The following is a 19,613-nucleotide window of genomic DNA, read 5'->3' as shown; positions in this document are numbered from 1 at the left end:
ATGGTGTATGATCTTTTTAATATGTTGCTGGACTCTGTTTGCTAGTATTTTGTTGAGGATTTTTGCATCTATGTTCATCAGTGATATTGGTCTGTAATTTTCTTTTTTTGTAGTATCTTTGTCTGGTTTTGGTATCAGGGTGATGGTGGCCTTGTAGAATGAGTTTGGTACTGTTCCTTCCTCTGCAAGTTTTTGGAAGAGTTTGAGAAGGATGGGTGTTAGCTCTTCTCTAAATGTTTGATAGAATTCACCTGTGAAGCCATCTGGTCCTGGACTTTTGTTTGCTGGAAGATTTTTAATCAGTCTCAATTTCAGTGCTTGTGATTGGTCTGTTTATATTTTCTATTTCTTCCTAGTTCAGTCTCAGAAGGTTATGCTTTTCTAAGAATTTGTCCATTTCTTCCAGGTTGTCCATTTCATTGGCACATAGTTGCTTGCAGTAATCTCTCATGAGCCTTTGTATTTCTGCAGTGTCAGTTGTTTCTTCTCCTTTTTCATTTCTAATTCTACTGATTTTTGAGTCTTCTCCCTTTTTTTCTTGATGAGTCTGGCTAATGGTTTATCAATTTTGTTTATCTTCTCAAAGAACCAGCTTTTAGTTTTATTGATCTTTGCTATTGTTTTCTTTGTTTCTATTCATTTCTGCTCTGATCTTTATGATTTCTTTTCTTCTACTAACTTTGGGTTTTGTTTGTTCTTCTTTCTCTAGTTCCTTTAGGTGTAAGGTTAGATTGTTTATTTGAGATTTTTCTTGTTTCTTAAAGTAGGATTGTATTGCTATAAACTTCCGTCTTAGAACTGCTTTTGCTGCATCCCATAGGTTTTGTATTGTTGTGTTTTTGTTGTCATTTGTCTCTAGGTATTTTTTGATTTCCTCTTTGATTTCTTCAGTGATCTCTTGGTTATTTAGTAATGTATTGTTTAGTCTCCATGTGTTTGTGTTTTTTACATTTTTTCCCCTGTAATTTATTTCTAATTTCATAGCGTTGTGTTGGAAAAGATGCTAGATACAATTTCAATTTCCTAAGGCTTGATTTATGACCTATGGTCAACTAATCTATGACAAAGGAGGCAAGGATATACAATGGAGAAAACACAGTCTCTTCAACAAGTGGTGCTGGGAAAATTGGACAGCTGCATGTAAAAGAATGAAATTAGAACACTCCCTAACACCATACACAAAAATAAACTCAAAATGGATTAAAGACCTAAATATAAGACGAGACACTATAAAACTCTTAGAGGAAAACATAGGAAGAACACTCTTTGACATGATTCACAGCAAGATCTTTTTTGACCCACCTCCTAAAGTAATGGAAATAAAAACAAAAATATACAAATGGGACCTAATGAAACTTATAAGCTTTTGCACAGCAAAGGAAACTATAAACAAGACAAAAAGACAACCCTCAGAATGGGAGAAAATATTTGCAAACGAATCAATGGACAAAGGATTAATCTCCAAAATATATAAACAGCTCATGCAGCTCAATATTAAAAAAACAAACAACCCACCCAATCAAAACAGGGGTAGAAGACCTAAATAGACTTTTCTCCAAAGAAGACATACAGATGGCCAAGAAGCACATGAAAAGCTGCTCAACATCACTAATTAGATAAAATTAGAGAAATGCAAATCAAAACTACAATGAGGTATCACCTCACACCGGTTAGAATGGGCATCATCAGAAAATCTACAAACAACAAATGCTGGAGAGGGTGTGGAGAAAAGGGAACCCTCTTGCACTGTTGGTGGGAATGTGACCATTGTTTTGGTTTGTGATTTCTCTACTTGAATCCACAATTGAGATGCTGTCAGAATACAGCATCCACTTAACGATATAAAGCCAGGGGGAAAAAAATGAAAAGAAAATCACACATATAATACTTGATAAAAATATGCATTAGAATGTGTAACAAACTAAGCAAACTGTCTAAGTTTAGTATAATGAGGACGTGAGAATGTACAACTCTTGATAGGGAAAAACCCCTAAAACGACTTTGAACGTGGATCTAGAATAAGAATTAGAGAATCATTTTAAAGAACAATGTTAAAAGCCAGTGATCTAAATTGACTCAAGATGTAAGTGCTCAAAGCCATGACTTTATATTATCTACTTGGTGTCAAAATAAAGAGATAAGAAATCCCTTTATTTAATCATTTAAAGAAATATCCAATTCTCATATTTTTCAGGAAATGTCTTACATTCCTAGTGTTATGAAATAGAAGTTTATAACTAACACAGAGATTTTTATCTGATCTCTCCAATGACTACCCTGAAGTCCATTGTTTTCGTGAAGATGTTCAAATGCATCTCTGCTACAAATGACCCAAATTTCTTTGTCTCTGATGAATGTGTAAAATTGTCTTGAAGTCTTGCTTTAATATTATGATTTTTTATCAGTGAATCATATGAAATCCCCCCCACTACATTGTTCTTATGGTAAATCATAGCATATTTTTTTCATAGATTCACACATACAAACTATATTTGAGCTGGGCCTTTTCCCCTTTGTATCCCTAAAAGTGAATTAATGAGCAGGCAACTCTGACTGGTGTCCTGGCAAAGCTCTACACAGTGTTCAGCCAACTTCATAGCACGTCCATGGTCTACGAGTGAAACAGAAGTCTCCCAGTGCTCATCAGATTTTCTGTAATTGGCATGGCACTCTGTCCCACACCTTCTTTCTCTACATTTCTTTACTGATGTTACATCCATCTTTTGAGACAGAAGTAAGGACCTGATTATCCCATTGAACAGATGGGGACTGAGGTCCATCGCTTAATGACTCTCCCAAGCCATCCTATGTGAATGAAGAAGCTGGCAATAAGGTTTCTGGATTCCTCCGGGTCTGTGTTTCTCCTATTACACCACGCTGGGCTGTTAATATGTGTGTATTCATGCGTGTTGCTTGAGATAGACTTTCTCTGACAAAAATACACTTGGGGTCATTTGTAGCTTCTTTCGCTAGTTGCTTTTGAATTTAAAGGTTATAATATATGTAGATTCTTATGTTAATGAGTAGCTTTTCCTTTGGGCTACAACATCTTTTTCCTGTTTAGCAACTTTGTTCATGGCATTCAAATTTGTTAACTCACCGCATAGACAGCAACTCATTGAAAAATAAATTACGAATATTAAAGGGAAATAGAGAACACAATAATATACTATATACGGAAATACATCAGCTGTAGAATAATGCATCTTAATGAAGGCTTCCCATGTGAATAAACCATTATATTTACAAGCTTTCCACAGTTAATGACCCAGAACTGGTTAACGAAACCTAAGTTTATAGCAAGGTCCTCTGTCAGCAAAAATATACATATTAATAATTGATGTTGCTGTAAAAATAGGACATAAGATGATGACTCCTGGGTTTGTGGAGAAATAGGACTCTGTGGTCCATTAACTTAAAATGCTTATCTAATGTTTGATGGGCTTTGCCTTTAAAAATCCTTGGTCAAATTAGTAAGATAAAATGGACATTTGTCCAAATGACAATCTGTTCAATTTATCAGTCACAAATCCCCTTGCAAATAAGTGATTTAATGCTGGCAACTTCCTGGAGGAGCTCATGGTCTTGGGGGTATTGTGGTCACTTAAGGCGTGGATGGAGCAGTGAGGGGAAGGCAGAGGGTCTATTCCAACAAATGACCGCTGTGGTCAGTGCAGAGATTAATCAGCTCCATGCAGCCCCCGGTAGGTCATCATTAGGGAGCACTCAGAGCCGCCCCATCAGCCCATGGGCTCGCGCCACGCGCTTCCTGCGCTAATTTTACACGTGGAATGCCTCATGCTGTGGAGTAAACTGCTCTTCGGTTGGTCCGTTTTAAGATCGTGTGCATGTGGGTGTGTGTGCATGGATGTTCCTTGGTTTATAAAAATAAGCTCTTCTGTTTCACCATTTCATTTCACAGTAATATATCTATACTTGTATATCTGTGTTTATATAAACACATCTACTCAGAAAGAAGAACCCAGCAAGAAGAAGTGAAAAAAAGTTGTGGGGAGAGTCAGGGCTGATGGTTTTCTTTTCTTTTTTAATTTTTAAAAATTTATTTATTTAATTTTTGGCTGTGTTGGGTCTTCATTGCTGCAGGCGCGTTTCCTCTAGTTGCGGCGAGTGGGGGCTATTCTTCGTTGCGGTGTGCGGGCTTCTCATTGCGGTGGCTTCTCTTGTTGTGGAGCATGGGCTCTAGGCCCGTGGGCTTCAGTAGTTGCAGCATGCGGGCTCAGTAGTTGTGGCTCGTCGGCTCTAGAGTGCAGGCTCAGTAGTTGTGGTGCACGGGCTTAGTTGCTCCATGGCATGTGGGATCTTCCCGGACCAGGGATCAAACCCCTGGTGTCCCCTGCATTGGCAGGAGGATTCTTAACCACTGCACCACCAGGGAAGCCCGCTGATGGTTTTCTTTTGCCCTCTGCTCATACTACAGTTATGGTAAATCTTTATTTTAGGATGCCACAACTTCAAGTGGGTGCAAAACAATTAAAAATAGAGCAATTTCTAGTCCGTTAAGTCTACTTTCTGGAAACTTGTAGTAGTTTTAAGATTTGCTTAATTAAGAGCTGGAATAGAACTGTATAGTTGAGCCTGTAATTGATTAGTGGTGGGAGCTAAATTTGCTACTTTTGTGTCCTACATTCTTTAAAAATGTTTTAAAATAACACTTCCATGGCACTTAAAGTTTGCGAGACACTATTTTAACTGGTTTACAAATATTAACTAATTTGTTCCTCATAATAAGTAGCCTTATGTATGAGTACCATTACTATCTTCATTTTATATATGCAGAAACTGAGGCACAGAGAGGTCAAAGAACTTGTCCAGGGTCACACAGCCAGGAAGCGGCAGACTGGAGCTTTGACCCGAAGCATGTACCTCCAGAATCTCTGCTCTTACCCTGTATATGCTTTCTTGTATCTTTTCACTGATAGTTTTCTTCTGGCTTAAAATAGTTTGTCTGAAAATGGTTTTTTATGGGTACTACAGATCACACTTCTCAAAAATATACATTTGTAATTTTAATGGATATTGCTAAGCTGCCTTGCAAAGAGGTTGCAGGATTGCTTTACTCTTCCCCCCAACAGTGTACGACAGAGCCCTTTTTCCCACACCTTGCCAACATTGTGACCTTAACCATTTTGATCTTGGCCAACTTAAATAGATTAAAAATGACAATTTAATAAGCATTTTAAAATCATGAGTGATGTGAGCATTTACACCCACGATTATAAGCCATTTCAAAAAATAACAGTGAACACTTACCTAGGGCTCACAGGGTGCAGTGTGTCAGACACTATTTTAAATGCTTTACAGATACCAATTTCTTTACTACTTAACACACATCTTTGCCTGGGTGCTAGCACTGTCTCCATTTTGCATATGTGGAAATCGAGGCACCAGGAAGCCAAGACACCACCCCAGTTCACCCTGCAAGTAAATGGTGGAATCAGAGTCTGAACCCAGGCAGGCTGGCTCCAGAGTTCCTGGCCTTAACCATTCTACTATGCTGCAGTAAAGGACTTTGTAATGGGCCCTAATCTGAGATGAATAAGGGCAAATGTCCCGCCCTAGAGTAGGGATCAAAGAATCCTGGGATCAGGTGACTAAAGGAAGAGAATTGTTTTGCTCATTGAGTTTCCGACGACCTGGGGACCCAGGGCAAGAATAAAGCAGAATAAGAATAACAATAAATACTTCCCAGAAATAAACCCATGCACACATGGTCAGTTAATCTACGACAAAGGAGGCACAAACATACAATGGAGAAAAGACAGTCTCTTCAACAAATGGTGGTGGGAAAACTGGACAGCTACATGCAAAAAAGTGAAACTGGACCCCCATCTCACACCATATACAAGAATAAATTAGGGACTTCCCTGGTGGTGCAGTGGTTAAGAATCTGCCTGCCAATGCAGGGGACATGGGTTCGGTCCAGGAAGATCCCACATGCCACAGAGCAACTAAACCTGTGCGCCACAACTACTGAAGCGGGCACACCTAGAGCCCGTGCTCCACAACAAGAGAAGCCACCGCAGTGAGAAGCCTGTGCGCTGCAATGAAGAGCAGCCCCTGCTTGCCGCAACTAGAGAAAGCCTGTGCACAGCAACGAAGAACCAACACAGCCAAAAAGATAAAAAAATTAAAAAAAAAAAATAAACAGTTTTAAAAAAAAGAATAAATTAAAAATGTATTAAAGACTTTAATGTAAAGCCTGAAACCATAAAACTCCTAGAAGAAAACATAAGGCAGTAAACTCTTTGACATCAATCTGAATATTATTTTGGGCTTCTCTCTGCAGGCAAGGGCAACAAAAGCAAAAATAAACAAATGGGACTACATGCTTTTGCACAGCAAAGGAAACTATCAACAGAACTAAAAGGCCACCTACTGAATGGGAGAAAATACTTGCAACTTATGTACCTGATAAAGGGTTAATATTCAAAATATATAAAGAACTTACACAATTTAATGTCAAAAAACAAACAGCCCAATTAAAAAATGAGCAGATGACATAAACAGGCGTTTTTCCAAAGAAGACATACAGACGGCCAACAGAGACACATGAAAAGATGCTCAACATCACTAATCGTCAGGGAAATGAAAATCAAAACCACAATGAGACACCACCTCACACCTGTCAGACTGGCGATTATCAAAAAGCCAAAAAAAAAAAAAAGTGTTGGTGAGGATATGGAGAAAAGGGAACACTTTTACACTGCTGGAATGTAAACTGGTGCAGCCACTATGGAAAACAGTGTGTAGATTCCTCAAAAAATTAAAAATAGAACTACCACACAATCCAGCAATCCCACTTCTGGGTATTTATCTGAAGAAAACAAAAACACTCACTTGAAAAGATACATGTTCACTGAAGCATTATTTATGATAGCTGACGTACGGAAGCAACCTAAGCGTCCATCCATAGATGAATGAATAAAGAAGATGAATAAATGAATATATAATACACATCACACACACACACACACACACACACACACTGGAATATTATTCAGCCGTAAAAAAGAATGAAATCTTGCCATTTGTGGCAACATGGATGGGTCTGGAGGGTGTTATGCTAAGTGAAATAAGTCAGACAGAGAAACACAAATACCATATGATTTCACTTATATGTGGAATCTAAAAATCAATACACATGGACATCAAACCAAAACCGAAATGGTTGCCAGAGGGGAGAGGGGGACTGGGCGGGGGTGGGGGGGGGCGGTGGATGCCAGGAGAAGTAGGTGAAAGGGATTAAGAGAAACAAACTTCCAGTTATAAAATAAATAAGTCACAGGAGTGAAACGCACAGCTTAGGGGATGCAGTCAATAATATTGTAATAACTTTGTGGGGTGACCATTTCAAAATGTACATAAACGTCAAATCACTATGATATATACCTGAAACTAATATGATCCTGCATGACAATTATACTTCAATAAAAAAATACTTACAAACTAAAGGTCCCCAGTTAACTAGACTGTAAGATCTCATTTAACAGAAAAGAAAATGGTGAGTTTTCTTTTTTTCCCAAAGCATCTTGAGGTGGACTTTCGAATCACAGAAATTATTCAGGGTGTCCTCCCCGGGCTCTGATTCCCTTGCTCAACCTAAGAGCCTTTCATGCATGCCTGTATCAGGATCACTGCTTTTCCTGGTTTGCAAACATTTTCCTGGTGCAACACACACGGCGTACGTGGTGGGCAGCACCCGCTGCCCTAGGGATCTCCGAATCCTCCCTCTGCAGCTGGGTGAGGCTCGGACCCTGCTGGGCTGTTCCAATGGCACTGCTTTTCCAGATTGTACTTTTAATAGACTAATTTCAGGTTCATAAATCTAAGTGAGACAGGCTGGGACCTGGGACCCTTTGCTGCAGTGCTTGCACCTGGACAAACGTCTCCTCCAGCAACAAAAAGCAAAGAAAGGGACTGTAAGGGACTAAAAATAACTGCGTGCATGCACAGTTGGGGCAAATCATGAACAACCAGATACATAAAGACCAAAAACCCAACTGCCACTTCTGAGGAGCCGGGAGCAAAAGCAGGGTGTCGCGAGCAAAAGCAGGGTACTGCGCATGCCCCCAGCACACCACCACCAAAGGGGTGGGCAGAACACCTAAGCTAGACCTCCAGCCCAACACCTGGACACACCCCTACCCTCACCTCCCACAAGGAACCAGCTCGCCTGCACTCAGGGAGTGAGCAAGGGCACCGCTACTTGTGTTTGCCCCCTCCAGCTGCAGCAGGGGCCCCAGTAACGCCTAGCCTGAATTTCTTTGGGCCTCTTATCAATTTCTATTGATTAAGGAGGCTGAAAATCCTGGTCGGTAACACGAGCAGCAAATAACAAGGGCCAAGTCAGTTTATATTTTGAAATCAGTGGCCTGCATGTGTTAGGCAACAACTTATTTTGAAATATTTTGTTTTGTTACATAGAAAGGTTGTGATGTACCGTGATAGTTTTCCTTTGTACAAAATCATTCAGTTATCGGGATAACGTAATGTGATTTTCCAAGACGATGAACAATCAGCCACCATTCCTTGAAGGCAACCCGTCTAAGCTCTAGGCCGGGTCCGGAAGCCCTTCTAACAGCTCTGTGAAACAGGTGACACTATCCTGCCCTTACAGAAGGAGAAACTGAGGCCCAGGGGGAGGGTGAGTGAGTGGCTCAAAGTGTCCCCCTGCGACCCACGTGGTAGAGGGGCCGCCCCAGACACCTGCCACTCCATCCACCTGGCAGGCCAACCCTTCAAAGGCCAAGGGGAGACGCGCACTCATTTCTAAGATGCTGTCGTCCCCAGACACTTAGGGAAACAGCTTTTTTTTGTATTTAAAAAGTAAAATAAAACCAAAGCAAAGCAAAACAAAACCTCATAAATCATGGCAAATCTGGTTTTTAATACATTTATTTCTAGAAACAACCAAAGGTCATCTGGTGCCAAATATAATGAATAATGCACAGGACCAAACCGGACGCCATGGTTTGGGGCTGAAATCGAAGTGTGATCATAAAGACGGTTTCATTTTGATTCTTCGCTCATTTTGGCTTTGACAGCAGTTCCCAAAGAGGAGCCCCTGAGGGCTCCGGACCAAGGGGAGCCTCAGGAGAGAGCCGCCTTTCGGGAGCATCCATTGGGTGCCCAAGCTCCTACCTGGGGTTATTTGTTAATAAGAAATGAGTCTAATTTATTGACCGAAAAATAATCTATCATGTAGCCTGTTTCATGTTAGAATTTGAAAGTGAGCAGGGTGTTATGGTGTTTTGAGGATTTAGCTGATGCATTTCAAAGTGACAGTTCTTCGTGTTTAATAAGTGTCCCCTAGTGTTCTTTATTATAATGTAAACATTGATAGCTTCAGGGTAACATAAAATACACCATGGTCTTGGCTGTAGGACACATTATTTCAAAGGGACCCACAGAATGAAATGTATTACATTCATTAAGTGTCCTCCTTCATCCACTCCATTGGCTCTGCCAATTAAAATAACTGCACATGAATTTTTAGAGTGCTATTTATTTTCCTTTGTAGATTTTAGAATATAAATATTTAAAATGGCAACATCAAAAAATAATTTATATGACAATGGTAAAGGCAACATTTAGTCAGGAACTGAGGACATAATTATGTCGTTTGCTCTAATTCTCATTTCAGTTACTAAATACTCACCCCTGGAAATAGGCCAAGCTTCCCACAAAGATACAAATACTGTTCTGATCAGAGAAGTCAATGGTTTATACACTGATATGATGTAACAAAGTAAAATAATGGAAAAATGAAATTTTAAAATGAGTAGACACTATCTTAATTAGTGATATAGTGGAAAATGTATTTAATTGAAAACATTCCCAGGATTTGGGGTAATGGATTTTATGGTTATCAGCCAGCAAACAGAAGATACCATTCTTTTAAAAACTGAATGCATATATTTCTCAATGGTGTAAAATTTCATAGAACATGTAATACCAAGAGAAGACATGCTTGGAAAAAAAGCAAACTGGAGAAAGTCGCATTTAATACAAAACAGACAAGCTGTCCTATTTACTATCCAAACTCTGTACTGCTGAAAAATTAAAACAGACTTCCTTTATTTGAGTTGAGCATATACAAATGACAAAGTAAAACAGGAAAATTACAGTAAAAAACATGTTACTCTATCTTTATGTGGTATCAATGTAAGCCATTAAGACTTTAGGTTAAAAAAATAGCATTTGGCCATTCCCTAAGTTTCTGGCCTGTTACGCATCATATTCAGTAAATGTCGGCTGAATTAAATTAAATGGAAGTGGTTGAGTCAAACTGCTGCTTACATAAAATTTCATGTTACACTTAGATTATCTTAGATTGAATCTTCTGACCGCAAGTTTAATTTTTAAAGTAGAAAATTGGAGATAACCATTGTTTTTATCATTACATCTCATATTTCTGTGTCTCTAACGGGTAGAACAGAGAAACGATTTTGTATCATAAACTGTCCACCTATGTACATACACCAAACAATTTGGAGATCTGAATAGAAAAAATTGATAATATTCTATGGCTGTTTGCTTTTATTTTTAAATGTGTGCCTTTTTTTTTCCAGTTAATGCAGTAAAATTTAAACATTTTGGAAAATACAATTAAAACAAAAAACTTCCAGAGTTCTGACATGAAAAAAGGAACACGATATAAACTTTCTTTCCTTTGTATGTGCATGTATGTGTGTATCTATTTAGTTGAAATCCTATTATATGTACAATTCCAAATCCTGTATTATCACTCTGAGCATTTTCACATCAAAAATGAGTCATAAACATATTTTTTTAATGGTAGTCTATCACTACTTTAAGGTAGGTCCACCATAAATCATTCAACTCCATCCCTACTCTAGAACGCTAGAATTGTGTATTTCCAATTTTTCATTATTTAAAACAACACTGTAGGAAATGTCTATGCACATAAACCTTTATTTCTGATGATTTCCTTAAGCTAGAACTAGAACTCAGGTGGAAGGATATATTTTAATGATCGTGTTGCCTCTTTCAGAAAAGCTGAATCAGTTTAACTCACCGTGTATGAGAATAAGCATCTCATCACACTCCTGTCAATAATTATAACTTGATCTTACATTTAGGTCTTTAATCCATTTTGAGTTTATGTTTGTGTATGGTGTTAGGGAGTGTTCTAATTTCATGCTTTTTCATGTAGCTGTCCAGTTTTCCCAGCACCACTTATTGAAGAGACTGTCTTTTCTCCATTGTATATTCTTGCCTCCTTTGTCATAGATTAATTGAACCAAGGTGCATGGGTTTATTTCTTGGCTTTCTATACTGTTCCATTGATCTATGTGTCTGTTTTTGTGTGAGGACCATATTGTTTTGATTACTGTAGCTTTGTAGTATAGTCTGAAGTCAGGGTGTCTGATTCCCCCAGCTCTGTTTTTCTTTCTCAAGATTGCTTTGGTTGTTCGAGGTCTTTTGTGTTTCCACATAAATTCAAAAAAATTTTGTTCTAGTTCTGTGAGAAATGCCATTGGTAATTTGATAGGGATTGCACTGAATCTATAGATTGCCTTGGGTAGTGTGGTTATTTTAACGATATTGATTTTTCCAATATAACTTGAAAAAACTTTTTCCCCCCAATAAGACAGATACAAATTGCCTTCTATCATCAGTTCTAACATACATATTTTTCATGGTTTAACATACCTGAAATGTTAAATATACAGGGATGGCTGTATATTATGATCAGGGATATGTTTTGGTTTATTTGCTCAAACATTTTCTTTCATTTTCAATCATGATGTATCTTATAATGAACAACATCTTAGATTGAATGAAATACAGTATCTCATTTAATTTTTAACTTGTATGTTTTGGCCATTAGTGAATAGTGATGATTCCTATAGAACCATCTCAATATACATTTCCATGTTCAGTGAACTAAAAACAATTTTTAAATTGTGGTGAAAACCACATAACATAAAATTTATCATCTTAGCCATTTGTAAGTATACCATTCAGTAGTGTTGAGTATATTCACATTGTTGTACAACAGATCTGGAGAACTTTTTTTTTTTTCAAACTGAAACTTTACACCCATTGAAGTACTCTTCATTGCCCCTCCCTGAGCTCCTGGCAACCTTCTACTTCCTGTCTCTATGAGTCTGACAATATACGAACATATATTAACAAAGTGCAGGGCACGGCTGATATCGGTGGGCAGCTCACAGCTTGTCCCACCTTTGGAGCAGCCCGTGTATTCCGGCAGACGTGTAAACAGACAAGACCTTGCTGTCTCTGGATCACCTGGGGCAGGCTTCTAGATAATACAGGCGATTCCATTCTCTTAAGTCACCAGTCATGTATTTTGCTTTCCTTTCTTCTCTCAAAAACTCTCTAAGGAAGACACAAGTCTTACAGATTCTACTGTCTTTAAGAAAACCAGATGCTTATTTGTCTATAAGAAAACTTACCATACCCAGGAATATCATCTCCTCTTCTCTCTCTCTTTCAGTTCTCTTGCACTGATGGAAACCTCGCCAAACCTAAAAATAAATAAATGGTTACTTGTTTAAAACATAAAAAATAAAGAAAACATGGTCATACTGTTTCTCCCATGTAACCTCCACATCCCAAATGATGTAATGATTATGCGGTCAAGGTTGTGCACCTGTGTGTGTTGATGGAGTATTTTTTCTTTTGTGATCACAAGCAAAAATATTAAAGAAAGTATGAATCACAGAAGTGGCCTAAACCATTGTCTACTCTCCCAGGACCCAACGGTGGACCCTGATGAGGACTCTTGTCCAGGGCCTCCCTATTGAACAAGGGGTACTAGAGGCAGTTCTGTCCACCCAGGGACAAGACAGGACCCACCCTTGTCCCTGGGAGCAACTGGAGGGTCCACTGCTGACCCAGCAACAGCCTCACACCTGTTAGGATGGCTGTTATCTAAAAGACAAGAGATAACAAGTGTCAGCGAGGACGTGGAGAAAAAAGGGAACCTTCCCGTACTGTTGGTGGGAATGTAACTGGGTGTATCCACTATGGAAAACAGTATTCAGGTTCCTCAAAAAATTAAAAATAGAACTACCATATGATCCATAAATTCCACTCCTGCGTGTTTATCTGAAGAAAAGGAAAACACTAATTTGAAAAGATACATGTACCCCCATGTTCCCTGCAGTATTATTCACAACAGCCAAGATATGGAAACACCCTAAGTGTCTGTTGATGGATGAATGTATCAAGAAAATGTGATGCCCACATACAGTGAAGTATTATTCAGCTACGAGAAGAAGGAAATCCTGCCATCTGCGACAACGTGTGTGCATTTTGTGGGCAAGAGAAATAAGACACAGAGAGAAAGACAAATACTTCATGCTTCACTAACATATGGAATCTAAACATACCAAATGTATAGAAATAGAGAGTAGCTTCGGTGGCCGCCAGGGGCTGGGTGGAGGAGGGAGATGGGTGAAGGTGGTCAAAGGACACAAACGTCCAGTTATAAAATGAATAAATTCTGGGGGTAAAATGTACAGCATGGTGACTATAGTTAACAATACTGTATTTTATACTTGCAAATCGCTAAGAGAGTTGCCCTCAAATGCTGTCACTACAAGAAAAAAGGGCAATTATGTGAGGTGATGGACGTGTTAAGTAACCTTACTGTGGCAATCATTTTGAAATACACACAGATACCAAATCACGATGTCCTACTCTTAAAGTTACACAACGTTATATATCAAATATATCTCAGTAAAGCTGGGGAGCAAATAGCCTATAGCTTTTGTTAGTGAGGTTCCTCTACCTGTGTTTCTTCAAGAGAAACTTCTAGATTGCAGAAGTGAGGGGCTAAATCTAAGGGTGGTACTTCAGAGTTTTAACAGAAAAATTTCCACTGTAACATGGAGGCATATAACACAGTAACACCCAAGAATCGTATAAGTCAAACTTTGGACTCAGATGCTCATTTAAAACTTTATATCCCATAGAGAACAGACTTCTGGTTGCCAAGGCTTGGGGTGGGGGTGGGGATGGTTTGGGGATGAGCAGATGCAAACTATTATGTATAGAATGGATAAACAGCAAGGTCTTACTGTAGAACACAGGAAACTATATGCAATATCCTGAGATAAGCCATAATGGAAAAGAATATGAAAAAGAATATATATATGTATAACTGAATCACTTTTCTGTATAGCAGAAATTAACACAACATTGCAAGTCAACTATACTTCAATAAAATAAATATTGAAAAACCTTATATCCTCACAGAACCTTGAAAGAAAATAGTCTATCTGTCTCTCCCCAGCACCCCCGCCACTCCCATTCAAACACAATTAGGGACAAGATTCCTGATCTTCTGGCTCTGTTTTATGTCCTTGTACTTACTTTCTCCCCAACCTAATTCTAACTTGTGTCACGTTGCCATCTTCTGCATTTTCCCATGAGCAACCTCAGTCACAATTTGAAAAAAGATGGGGTATAACTCGAAGGTGGTCATCTGACAAAGGGAAGGAAACTTCAAGGGCCCCTTCTGAAAGGACCACCTGTGTTCTGGTTATTAGTGGTGGTCACTGGAGCTTCCGCAAACGGCACACGCTTCTGCAAGCTCCCAGGTGTTAACCCGCTCCCCTTCTATAACTACCACGGCTGCGTGTAAATGTCTTTTTAAAAATTCAGTGAGGACTTATATAGCAACATTCTTTCCAACAGTTATCGGTGATCTTTAAAAATATTTCAACAAAATGCCTGAGTTTCACACCTATTTATAACAAAATTTAAAAAAACATAACGAAGCTTGCTTAACAGTTTCCCCAGGGTAAGAAAATCAGTCCTTCTGGAATTTAGGCCAGTCCTACTAAAGGTAGGATGTGGGGATTTGGAGTTTCAGAGCTCACCCCCGTCCCTGGTCTGCATCTCCAGCTGTGTCAAGACACCTTGCCCCCGAGTCCAAAAGCGCCCCGTTCCCACCTTCTGGATACACAGTGCGGCAGTCCCCACGTCGGCCACTCTCTCGCCCAGTAGCCTGGCTTGCATTGCTCTGAATTCTTGAAGATAGATCTGCTTCATGAACATGGCTCTTAGGCGCCCTTGCCGCGCCCTCTCAGCGACCTGGATTAATTTAACAGCCTCTTCTAGGGGGATAGGCTTTACAGGGTATTTCTGCAAAAACATTTAAGATAAATCAATGTTTAAACATGTTCATGACGTCAGCTGATTCCAGAAACATCACATGCTAACTTCTAACACCACCCTGCTGAGAGTCTCCAAACTGCTGATAGAGAGCATGATAGCCATTCGATATGAATCATTTTTTCCCGTGAACACATATATTTTGATACTATGCCTCATTCACGCCATGGGCCCATACTTAAGGACCCTTAAGCTCTCCTCTACCGTTTTGAACAAAATACTAATTAGCTCCACAAGGTTTTAGGTTGGTAGCAAATTATACGAGGAATGCCAATAAAATGGATTGAAATAAACTTGAAATTGCTGTCACTGTTCATTCACTTAATAGTAGAAATGTACAAATTCAAAACATATCTACTATGAGAATTTGAAATGTGAAATATAGATGAAGTCAAATGCTGACTTTAATATCAATTACAGGATGATGTAGTGAATATGACTAATATTAAAATCACTTTAGGGATATCTATTTAACTTTATCATATATTAACACATATATGTGGAATCTAGAAAAATGGTATAGATGACCTAATTGGCAGAGCAGAAATAGAGACACAGACACAGAACAAATGTATGGATACCAAGGGGGAAAAGGCGGGGTGGGAGGAATTGGGAGATTGGGGTTGACATATATACACTATTGATACTATACATAAAATAGATAACTAATGAGAACATACTGTATAGCACAGGGAACTCTACTTAATGCTCTGTGGTGACCTAAATGGGAGGGAAGTCCAAAAGGGAGGGGATAGATGTGCATGCATGGCTGATTCATTTTGCTGTACAGTAGGGGCTAACACGACATTGTAAAGCAACTATACTCCAATAAAAATTAATTAATAAAAAAACCTTTATATGGGAACTGTGTGCCAGTGCCTGCACACTTGCACTTTAAAACATCTGAATGTGATAGTTACTATCAAGACTGAGAAAATCAGGCTCATGCAATAGGATATTGTCTTTGGAGATCTCAAGCGGGGTGTGTTTTGGCAAGGTCCGGTGAGGCGCGGTGCTGTCTTCTGAGGAGAGGGACAAGAGCAAGGCTGCTGGGGGCATCCTGGGTCCTGCGTGAGCTCAGGCGTTGTCCCTGGAAGGAGGGATAAGCTGTGGGCCTGGCCTAGCTTCACCCAAGCCTCCTGCGTGGATAGAGGCAGAAGGGAGAGGCCTTTCGAATTCGAAAAACACTCCATCATGGGCTGAGTCTTTTTCCAGGCCTCAGAGGACAGCAATGGCCACCCCATCAGGGTCCAGGGCAAGACGCTGTGGGACCAGGTAGAGGTGCTCCAATTCAGCCCCTGGACCAAAGTTTCCCGGGACGGTCCGGTCATTTCTCTGTGCAACAGGGGACGGTGCAGAGAAAGGGGCAAGTAGGGGAGAAACGGGACATTTACTGAGGACCCACAGATGCCAGATGCTCTTCACATGCGTTCTCATCCACTTCACAGAGCAAAGGTCAAGACAGGTATTACTGTGACCACTTAAGAAGACCGAGCGTGGAAACAGTAAAATAATTTACGCAAGTTCCCACGGTTAGTCAGGGGTGGGGCCCACTGGAACCGAGACGGCCACGCTCTTTCCACGAAAGCACCCACTGCCCCCAGCATGGGGACACCTAGAGCCTTACGGGAGGAAGCTCTTTCAGACAACAATTGCTCAGGGTTTGGTTTTCAGAGGGATCTCACTGCTTCGAATTTGCAGTGAGCACTCCTTTTCGATGATGCATTTTGCACATGAGGGTAAAATGAATATTATGCTGCCATTAAAGCAGCTGATGTATGTAAAAACCCTTAAGCCCAGAGCAGGTGCCCGGCAAACGTTAGTTATTATCGTCTATTTCCTTTAGGTTCCATACTGCCATTCTAAAATAATTTCAGCTTTTACGGGATACTAGTGAGGGATTTTGTGTCATCTACTCAGTCCGACAAGGAGTTTTCGAACATCAGTGAAATATTCTGCATGACCACTATAGCAGTGGGCAGTCATTTTCCCTTATCAAAATCCTTCTTGGGGTATACATTGCATATACCTGCAAGAAATAAGCAGCTTAAGGTGAGAGCGGGGGTCCAGTGAGACACTGAAGGGCATGGGAAGGTCACACAGGTGCCTGGGTGTTGCTCAGAAGCCCCGTGTTCTGCGGGGCATTAGGCACCCCTGAAGCAGGGCCTGGAGCAGAGATGAACGGCTCGACCTAACAAGGAGAAAGGAGCCACCAGGGCTGGATGCGGAGTGAGGGAGGAGAGAAACCTTCCTGCTGCCGACCCCGCACAAACCGGGAGGGACAGTGGGGAGGAGAAACGGCAGAGAGGAGATCTTTGGGTTTGACTGCAGCGTGTGCCGTGGAACCTCCCTTCTCTGTCTTCCCTAGAAGATCTTCCGCGGATTCTGCACTGCTTGTCAACGCTTTGGGCCAGGGCCTCTTTGGGGTGGATTCCTGGGGAGGGAGGGCTCCGTTCTGGTGATGATGCGGTGACAGACGGCACAGACCCAGGAGCCTGTGGTGAAGGAACGGCTGGACAACCCCCAGGCCAGATTCCCAGGAATCCACTTCAAGGAACGTAGAATGTAGAAGGGGGGCCGGTCGCTTGGAGAAGGGGCACAGGAAGGAGGGGTGGTCGGGAGTGAGGTGGGTCAAGAAAGGTTTCTCCAGGGATGTTGGGCCACCTTGGGCTCTGCAGAATTAGCATCACATTGACAGGGATACAGCGAGGAGACCAAACCCTCGCTGCGGCGAGACGCTGCCTGTGCAAAAGGACAGACAGCTCGGGGCGTGGTGTGTCTGCTGAGGCAGTGCATGCACTTCAGGTGTGTCCCTCGGCAGGCAGACAGGGCACACACTTCTCCCTCCCCCCTGCCATCCTGGGTGCACCTGGAATCTTCCTTCACACCATGGCTGGCAGTACCCCACGGGGCCTACCTGCCCCAAGACCACAGGTGTCGGTTTGCCCTGTGCACCCAGGCTGCACGCAGTCTCAGCATAGCTGCTAACAGTGCCCCGGCCACTCTGAACTGTCCCTGTGTGATGCTCACCTGCCGCCTTAATGCCTGGGCCGTGAAGACCAGCCAGAGGCGGGAGGCACTGTTTTGCCGGCAGTGAGGGGTTGATCAGGTTCATCTGGCAGTGCCCTGTGGAAAGGGCTGCCCACCAGAAGGCTGAACGGAGATGACCACAGAATCCATGAGAAGGCAGTGAGGGTCGGAGCGAAGACAGCTGCGGAAACCGGGAAGGGGGCAGCCGCGCACATACTGGGGATATAGGAGGAATGGGGCCAGAACACCCACTGGGTTCTGCCCTTGACTTTCCAGGGGAGTCTCTAAGGGTTTCCCCCGCTTTCCCCAGAGACAGTCCATTCGAGGTGATCTAAGTGCCACTCAGCTTGAAGTTACAAGAGGTCAATCGGCATTTTCAGAGAGTGTCATAATTTTTTAGCTCCTAGCTATCTCAGCACTTAATTATTTTATATGAACGACATTCTGCTTCTGACTGTAGGCTGGGTGACTTTGAGATGAACCAGTAAACTGAGTCAATAATCTACTCAGTCTTAGAGATGCTGATTTAACCAACGAAGTACTATGTTTTGATCTTAAAAAAAGAATGGTTACGACTGGTCAAAAACACACCCAAAGGTTATGCAACTCCTTAGTGACTGAATAACACGGGAGGAAGGGTGCCACGCTCCTCGCATCGAAAACAGTCTTCTTGTTTGTCGCACAATTAGGAACAGCAGAAAAGGAGGTTTTACAGATTATGGAATAATGTTTGTTAAAATGATATACGAACCTCTTCAGTTATGCCTAATCCACTGTCGGCTAATAGTTGAGCAAGGATTTTCTCTCTTCCTTTTATTACTTCCAACCTCTCCTTCAGAAAATACTTCGGTATGGGGATATCTAACTGTTGCTAGAGAAGAGAAAGCAGAAGAGCATTTTGGTCATGATTCCAGGACTCAAATCCATTTAAAACATACAGTTAGGACAAGGGCATCAGAGACTCACTTTACTTCCCATCCTCACTTAAGAGGTGATGAAGCCAGTGGTGTGAAGACAGTTCCTTCCCGCTAAGGAGACATAAATGAAGTCAAAAGGAGAAAGTGTAACCATAGCCCATTTTGATCATTACTGTAAAATTCCAGTAATTCATATCGATTAGGCCTCAATTAACCAATGACAGCTTAACAAATTTTCTTTAAAGAAATATAATATTATCTGAGCTTACCTAAAATAATAATGCAAATTAGGATAGCACAGAATTGAGCTATAGAGGTCTTTGAATTAAACCTAATAATTTATCATTAGCACCACTGACCATGTGTACGTGAACAGTCACAATTAAAAAAAATAATTTGGTTTTATTTTGACCTAAATTACCCCGTTACAAAAATCATTTACAAAATTAATTTGCTTTATTAGGAAACTTGTTT

At 40.8% G+C, this 19,613-nt stretch overlaps 1 protein-coding gene across 1 annotated transcript in view; it reads right to left on the bottom strand.

The window, feature by feature from the left end:
• IQCA1 (IQ motif containing with AAA domain 1) overlaps window positions 1-19,613 on the bottom strand; it is a 167,562-nt gene that overhangs the window by 135,420 nt on the left and 12,529 nt on the right. Inside the window, exons 3-5 of the mRNA XM_060015464.1 lie at window positions 18,974-19,093; window positions 14,971-15,162; window positions 12,465-12,536 (exon numbers count right to left, since the gene is read on the bottom strand). Coding sequence (XP_059871447.1) covers window positions 12,465-12,536; window positions 14,971-15,162; window positions 18,974-19,093 — 384 coding nt within the window. The remainder of the gene's footprint in view (window positions 1-12,464; window positions 12,537-14,970; window positions 15,163-18,973; window positions 19,094-19,613) is intronic.

This window comes from Delphinus delphis, chromosome 7, assembly GCF_949987515.2.
Source record: "Delphinus delphis chromosome 7, mDelDel1.2, whole genome shotgun sequence".
Taxonomy (NCBI): domain Eukaryota; kingdom Metazoa; phylum Chordata; class Mammalia; order Artiodactyla; family Delphinidae; genus Delphinus; species Delphinus delphis.
The sequence above is the reverse complement of the archived record's forward strand: the minus strand, read 5'-3'. Positions and strand labels throughout refer to the sequence as shown.